Source organism: Syzygium oleosum, unplaced genomic scaffold (assembly GCF_021117445.2).
Source record: "Syzygium oleosum isolate NSW1041296 unplaced genomic scaffold, Sole_v2.1 Sole_v2.27, whole genome shotgun sequence".
In the NCBI taxonomy this organism is placed as follows: Eukaryota; Viridiplantae; Streptophyta; class Magnoliopsida; order Myrtales; family Myrtaceae; genus Syzygium; species Syzygium oleosum.
Genome location: NW_026607511.1, coordinates 1,376,624 through 1,384,801, shown reverse-complemented (window position 1 = coordinate 1,384,801; position 8,178 = coordinate 1,376,624). Strand labels below are relative to the sequence as shown.

Below are 8,178 nucleotides of genomic sequence, written 5' to 3'. Positions count from 1 at the left end.
TTTGTTTTTCAACAGAGATGTTAGGTGAAAGACTGGCAGCTCGGCAAATGATAAAAAATTGAAGCATTTCAATGCCATCCGAAGCGAATTGCGGAAATACACTTAAATTAGCTGGCATATAACTGGAGACTTTTATTTTTTATTTTTTATTTTGCAGAGACAAACAAGATTTGTTAGGAATTGAAAATTCTTGTTTCTGCTGTTTTGTTAAAAGTAATTTGTATATGTTCTTAATACTTTAGATCATGTACATATACTTATGTCACATGCTTAAGAATTGAGAGCAGAGCGGCCATGCCCATCAGTGAGAAGTAAAACTGTAAGGGGGCAGTCCCTCTCTGTCTCTGCCCTGCTTCTTGTCTTCCTTTTCAGTCTATCTGAGATGTTCCTTTGACTTTCCGGCCATTTTCATGTCTTGATCCTCCGCGAGTTGAGCGGATATTTGACTTCGTCGCTTGATTGCGATGCTTGCACCAATGTAGTATCCGTGGCTCCACGTAGGGATAATTGGTTCTCGGACGGGTCGGTTTCCAGACTTCCAGTTCCAAAAGATTCGAACCAAGGACAGAACCAGTCAGTTCTGAAACCGCTGGTTCCTCGACTGGCCTGTTTTGATCCGGTTTCCAATTCTATGTTTTGGGTAAAAACGCAACTCTTATGATAAAATGTAAAATCGTACCATTTACTACAAAAATATTTGTTGGTCAATTGGTTATGTTGTCTTTGTTCATGTTGAAAACCATGCTTCAGTAAGCCGTCTCTTCTGATGATTTTGACAAAATACAAAATTAAGCCTGTGAGTATGGAATCTTCCATAAGAAGGCCTATCACTGTGATAAATGTAATTTCTACCTCCACGCAGACTGTAATTTCTATCTCTTGAACACCAGATAGAGGTCATTGATTGTTTTGCCCACGAGCATCCATTAACATCGTTCCGCGCAGAGAAAATATGGTGTCGCATTTGCAGCAAGGCATCTGATGAGAAAATGTCGCACAGTGCTTTAGTATCAACTCACGGTCTAGCGTTGAATCTGAGCGTCACACGTTGGCTGATACTAGTGCAGAACTTGTTTGGCGCCGTTGGCTTTCTGAAATCACCCACTATCAGTCGGTGCGGTAGCAAATTCGCCATTCAGATCATGAGAAATGCAGTTTTTCACGAACGCACTAAACTTGTTGAGAACAACTGTCAATTTACTCGACAGCATCTTCTGCAAGGAACCATCGATCTTGTCCCACGTCTCTTCCATTAATCAAACAACGGATGGTCTAAGGAAGGCTCCTCGTCTCGCTCAATTTTCTAGTTTCTTGTCCAAACTCAGTTGGTTTCCTTGGAACCACCTTTAAGTTTGAGGGATGTTAAAAATACTGTCAAAATATTCTGAAATTGTGAAATAGCTAGTTTCCTTGTTAGATTAGATTACTTCATCTCCTATACATATTGCTTGGTGCAAATACTAAAGTAATACAATAACCATTTTCTTATTATTGTTTCAAACTACCTAAAACAAAAGATGCAAAAATAACGTTTCTCTGTCTCAGAAAGATAAATCCAATTTAAGATGAGAGTATTCTTTTCCCTCGAACTTGGCCACTTTGAATCAATGTTCCCGGCAGTTACTGTTTCGGTCGATGATTACTACAGGTTCCTTAGTCCGTACATTATGTAACTTCCTTAATCATTTGCGCATGCGCTTGTCATCGACTGAATAGCAGTGGTTCGCAGTCTCGATCGCAACTATCCAATCACTTGACTATTAGACGGAATCATTGTTCCAAATCCATTGTTTTGTCAGCTTGCATGCTCTAAACAGCACTATCGATGTCATGCACCCACACTAAATCAAGATTGGTTTGTACTGGATACCCAACAAGTTTTAATGAGAGTCTAGTAGTTGGGATTTTATCACCCTCAATGATAAGATAGCATTAAATTTTCTCCCTCATCCACCAATGAAGCTGATGGCTTCAATGTTAAAGAAGAGTCCTGTTTGTTCTGCATGCTCTCTGAGTCTGCCATGATCATTCATATTGGAGGCACGACTCTATTGCAGGTAAAACCCAGTTAATCTTGGCAGAATTGCAGAAGCGTGAGTGACCAGATCATACAAACCGAGACGTGATATTGACAGCTTCAATGAACATAACGCTGTTTTTCACTTGCAAATCATTAAAAAAAGAAGGCAGTTGAGCATTTGCTTTGCTCGGAGGCCAGTGAAAGCACAAACATTAAGGGGCAATAGGTGAAGAAGATCAAAGTGACTTATATGCTAAAACTGACTACACAAGTGAAAGTGCTCAGGCTCTTGCAGATGAAGGAGATGGAGGAGAGGAAGTGGTTGAATTAGTCCTCGGGATCCCAGGAATCTTGGGGATGAAAGGATACGGAGGCCATGTCAAATTCGGGAGTGTCGGAAATGCAGGCAATGTAGGCGTCGGATAGGACGGCGGCGGCGGCGGAGGCATTGTGTGTTCATAAGATGCTGGTGGTGTATAAGGCAGCGGTGCTACTGATGGTGAAGCAAATTCTCCTTTTGAAGGCAACGGTGGTAAGGTTGGAGCTTGTGCAGAGGAGGTCGGTGGTGGCTCTGATAAGTTGGGTGGGGGGGAAGTTGTTTTCAGCGGTAATGGCGATGGTTTGGGCACTGGTGAATTGCATACAGGTGGCAATGGATTTGGCATTGGTGGAGACAGTGCCGGCGGTATAGGTGCCGGTAAAGCGGAACTTGGTGGGCTTAGTGATGGTGGTGACAATTTTGGGGCTGGCTGGGGAGAAGTAGGTGGTGATGATGATTTAGGAGTTGGTGGACTAGGAGGAGATTTCATGGACTTTGATCGTGGTGATGGTGATTTCTTAGGCGTCGGTGGGTCGAAGCTGGGCGAGCTAGGTGGTGATGGAGGTGATTCAGGAGATGGTGAAAGGGATCCAGGCGGAGTTTGTGTCGAAGGTGATGGCTGTGATGGGGTCGATTTAGGAGGTGAGATAGGACGCGGCGATTTGTGTGGCGATGGTGGTGATTTTGGCGAGGGTGCATTGGTTTGAGGTGGTGGTAGGCTTGGTTTTGATGGTGGCGGATGTGACGAATTGTGCGCTGATAAATCGGGGGGAGGTGCATTAGGCGATGGTGGTGGCGATTTTGGCATCGGAGGAGTGGGATTAGGTGGTGATCGGGTCGATTTTGATGGCGGTACAGATGGTGACTTTGGAGAGGGCAAATTGGTTCGAGGTGGTGGTTGGCTTGATTTTGATGGTGGCGAATGTGACGAATTGTGCGCTGATAAATCAGGGGGAGGTGCAGTAGGCGTTGATGGTGGCAATTTTGGCATTGGAGGAGTGGGATTAGGTGGTGATTGGGTCGATTTTGATGGCGGTACAGGTGGTGATTTTGGCGATGGTGAATTGACAGAAGGGGGCGGATGAGCAGACTTCGATGGCGGCGATGGCAATTGTTTAGGGACCAGTGGCTTGAGACTAGGCGACTTAGGGGGCAATGGGGATGATTTTGGAGGTTGGGTTGATTTCGATGGCAGTGATGGGGATTTAGGCGTGGGTGCATTGAGACTCGGCGGTGACGGCGCTGATTTGGTCGCTGGTGATGGTAAAATGATACTAGGCGGAGTCTGTGAAGACTCTGAGGGTGGCAACGGTGACAACTTTGGCGCTGGTGATTTCAAAATAGGCGGCGAACAAGTCAAAGGAGGCAGAGGCGGCAACTTAGGCCTAGGCAATGGCGGCACCACCTTCACTTCTGGCGCCGACAGCGATTCCTTCCCGGCATCGGGGAGAGACCGCGCCTCAACGGTCGTCACATGGGTTCTCTCAAAGACCAAACCAAGGTACACAACCAAGAAAATGCAACAGCGAGAAGCCATTGCACTGTAGAATGTGAAATGATCCAGATTGTGATGCCAGCCCTGCACTTGTGTTATAAGAAGAGCTGGAGGTGTTCAGGCTTGTGGGGGTGGGAAGGATTGGGTTGGTCAGGGTTGTAAATATCGTTTTAATGGCTAGGACCAAGGTCTTTATTGGAGGTGGGGTCATGCTGGGCACTTTTCACTGTCTTGGTCCTTTTACTCTATGTACTTCCCAGAAGATCTGAGTATCTTCTCTTCCTCACCGCCGCAGTCATTCTAAACAGCATCGAGTACCTCCTCTGCTTCAAAACGAACACGCAGCATGTCGTCGAGCCATAGCATTTACTACACCGAAACAAGACAGGTTCCAAGATAAGATGGCATTACAACATTTTACTGAATCTTGCGTCATAGAATCCAAGATGTTAGCTTCTAGATACGTGAGTAATTGTTGCGTTTCTAGATTAACTCACTCGAGGTATTCTCCGTTTTGGCTGAGTCTCAAGGTTGTCTTTCGAAGTTCCAAAGCAAAACTCGTTGTTAAGTCAAAAAGCGCATGATTTTCACATATATATCTCAGAATCGCCCTCCCTTGTTCAGTGCACAGTTCGGTTTATTCCTGCTCTCTTCGTCATCCTAGAAGCTTTTTGGGAGCCACTCCTTATCAAGGCCCTCTAGCCCCAGCAATGACTCCCCACCCTCATCGGACCGGATCGTTACAGTAACGTAATGTGAGCGTCCAATGTGTCAAGTGCAAGTTTAATTGATGCACAATCTTTGGATATGTAGAGAGAGAGAGAGAGACTAAAAGCAGAGACATCCCCACACATCATACCTACTTTGGCTGCCCATCATAACTTTGAACATTAACTGACAAGTTTTCGCCAAAGGCACGATGGGGGTGAAGTACAGATATTGAACTCTACTTCAATGCCAATGCCAATCTGGGTTTTCTCTTCTTCTGTTCGTCTGCATTAGCTCTGTACCAAGTACTTGGAACTTCATTAACAACCGACGCAATACTACCACAGAAGTTTCGACAGCATATTTCAAACATGATATGATCCATATCCTTTATATGTAGTGGAATATTCAGTCCAGATGTATCAGTAACACGGGTTTGAAAGCTATTCTGATATGCCTTTTGAACGTGAAATGCATTCAATCTAATCAGAAAGATCCTTTCCCTTTCCAAATAGAATGATGGCGTAATTTCAAGAAAAGTAAAAAATTAGGATAAGTGTACTGGAAGTTCTAAAACTTGTCACGAATGTGTAATTGAGTCCTAAAACTTTCAAAAAGTGCAATCAAATTTTAAAACTTGCCACCAAAATGCACTTAAGTCCTAAAACTTTCAAAAAATATAATCAAGTGTTAAAACTTGTCAAGTTGGTGCAATTAAATCTTAAAATTCGTTAACATTTTCCGTTTGTCAAGTTAGATGGAGTTAATGGAAGGATTTAATTACACCAACTTGACAAGTTGTAAGACTTGATTGCACTTTTTAAAAGTTTTAGAATTTAATTGCACTTCTTGATAAGTTTTAGGACTTTCAGTGCATTTATCCCTAAAAAATTAAAGGAAAGTCTTTAAAATCTCTATCTGGATACCAATATTTAGATAATATTGTTTATGACTTTATGTGTAGTAAGGTAGACTGTGTCTACAGAGAAGTCATTTTATTTTTTCAAGAAAAGTTTGAGAGAAGAATATTTTATAATGTTAACATATTCATCAGTGTCATATATATCAGATACTATCTAATGTAATAAGAAGTAAAACTAACTTCATGAGAATGAAAAGATGGTCATGCTTATATATCTATAGAATGGAGAGAAAAATTGACTTTTTTGCTTGAAATAGAACTTGTAGCAGATTAGACTGCTAGTATGTGAAACAATATATCAAGAATAGAAAGAAAATCTATAAAAAGTAATATTGAAGATCGTATACATAATATATTATGTAATACAGAAAAACATAGGTAATAATTAACATGCATAAATACTATAACATGGAGCCTAAAATTATTTTGGTTCAATCCAATGCAAGATGTGGTAAAAGCAAATATTAGAGGCAATTTTACCTAATTAAAGAATGATGATTGCTTAAAATGACAAACTAGTTGTGTCAAATTCAACTTTCGCAAAATATGAAATCTATATATACAGTGAATTTAAACTTTATATATATTACAAATGATCCTACACTACTCGATCGTATGATAAACGACACCTTTTACATTTGCTGATTTTCCACAATTTAAATTCCATGATTATTGTCGCTGTTATAACTCTGAAAAGATATTAAAAAATTTCATATAAGTTACATGTGAAAAGAAGTAGATGAGGGGTTTTAGCAAACATAAATTTTAATATATTTATAAAATATAAAACTAAAGCAAAGAATGGACAAGTGCACTAGCTATTTAAGAAAGAGTAATTATAGCATACTCTGTCGGGTGTAAAAGAAAAGGTTACACAAGATATCACAAACCGTCATACAAATGAGTTCCATAATTCATATAACACTGTGATATAAACAAGTACCATGTAGTGTTCTGAGGCATGCTCGGACCATTGAAATAGAAAGCAATAAAATACCGTATTGCATCATATTGTATCACCACTCCATCATCACATCATAGCGGTTCAAGGACAAGTAGAAGCCACAAATTTGTCCTCTGGCACCGTGGGAACGAAAGGCAATGTTGGCTTGGGGAAATCAGGAAGATAAGGCAATTCGGGTACTTCCGGCAACTCTGGCTTCGGTATTGTTGGAAATTTGGGCTTTGGCAGTTCGGGAAGTGGCGGCAATTCGACTTTCGGCAGTGATGGCAATTCGAGCTTCGGCAAGCTTGGGATGTCAGGAAGTTGAGGCAATTCTGGCTGAGGCAGTTCGGACAATTCGGGCAAAGTCGCCTCCAAAAGTTGCCGAGCTCCGACTGGGTTCTCGCCAATTGTCAAAGACAGAGCAAGGACCAACAATGCCAAAAGATGCGCGAGTCCGTGATAGTTCGCCACCGGAGAATCGATCAGCTAGCAAATTGAAGAACTTCCGAGTGAAGAAGCCGTGAATCTCAAGTGAAAAGGTGCAGGTGTGTTTGAGCAATGGCTTGATGGAGGGTTTATAAAGAGGAGGGACGTGGGGATTGGGGAGATTGCAAGTATGGTTTGGTGGGATTTTTGTCGAAGTGTTAGTTCAACTTCTAAACCAGTCTCATTTCCAGGCGTTCAACAACAGGATGAGCCGATAATTCCAGAAAGGATCTTGCCATTTGTTGGCCTTTTAAGCTTGTACCTATAAGTCGTGCTGGTTTTATATAGCTTTTGTTTTGCTTTTTTTCCTAAATCGTTAATTGGTTACCGTACTACTACCATGAACTACTATCATTATAAATGATATCCTAAAAATGACTACATCCCAATATATATATTTTTTTGGTCGGAACATCACAATATAGCTATTTTAGGTTCGAAATAAAAAAAAAATGAGACTAGGTAATAATCTGCTTATGATGGGGAAAATTACTAAAAAAGTTCTAAACCTTTTGCAGTTGTGCCAATTCAGTCCTAAACCTTTGTTTTTTGCCAATTCAGTCATAAACCTTTTGCAATTTAGCCAATTCAGTCCTTTTGGCCGGCCGGAGCTGCCGTGGACGCCGGCCGGCACTGACGTGGACGCCGGCCGGTGACGTGACAATATTTTAATATTTTTTTTGAATTTTTTTTTCCTTTCTCTTTATTTTTTTTTCTTTTCCTTCTTCCCCCTGGCCAGTCTGGCTAGGGGGAAGCTCGCCGGCGAGGTCCACTGGGGAGGCTCGCCGTCGCCGGGCAAGGCGAGGCGACCTCGCCCAGCCTCGCCACGGCTGTGCGACGGCGAGGGCCGACGAGGGCGGAGCTCGCCCATGACGCCATGGTGAGCTCAGGCGTCCGCCCTCGCTCGGGCCAGCCCGGCTCCGCGTCGCCCGGCGCCCGGGCAAGCCTACGCCGAGAGCTCGCCCGCGCCACCCGGCGAGGCTCGACCTCGCCCGGATCGCGGGCGGTCGCCCTCAGGCGAGCCTCGCAGCTCGCCATGGCCGGGACGAGCTCGACCTCGCCGGATCCGGGCGAGGTCGCCCTCGCCGAGCCGCTCGCCATGGCCGGGCGAGCTCGACCTCGCCCCTGCGAGGTCAAGCCTCGCCGTGGCTGTGCGACGGCGAGGCTCGCCCTCGTCGGCACTGGCGAGGACCGGCGAGGGCGGAGCTCGCCATGGCTGGGCGAGCTGGGCAACGCCGAGCTCGCCCAACGGTGGCGAGGGCAGAGCTTGCCCAGCCATGGC

At 43.8% G+C, this 8,178-nt stretch overlaps 1 protein-coding gene across 1 annotated transcript; it reads right to left on the bottom strand.

Annotated features, from left to right (window-relative positions):
- Window positions 1–2,141: 2,141 nt before the first annotated feature.
- On the bottom strand, window positions 2,142–3,948 carry LOC115684282 (leucine-rich repeat extensin-like protein 5). The gene has a single exon (XM_030609023.2). It carries the CDS (start codon window positions 3,874–3,876, stop codon window positions 2,302–2,304), a length of 1,575 nt encoding a protein of 524 aa, XP_030464883.1. The 5' UTR covers window positions 3,877–3,948; the 3' UTR covers window positions 2,142–2,301.
- Between the last annotated feature and the right edge of the window lie 4,230 nt (window positions 3,949–8,178).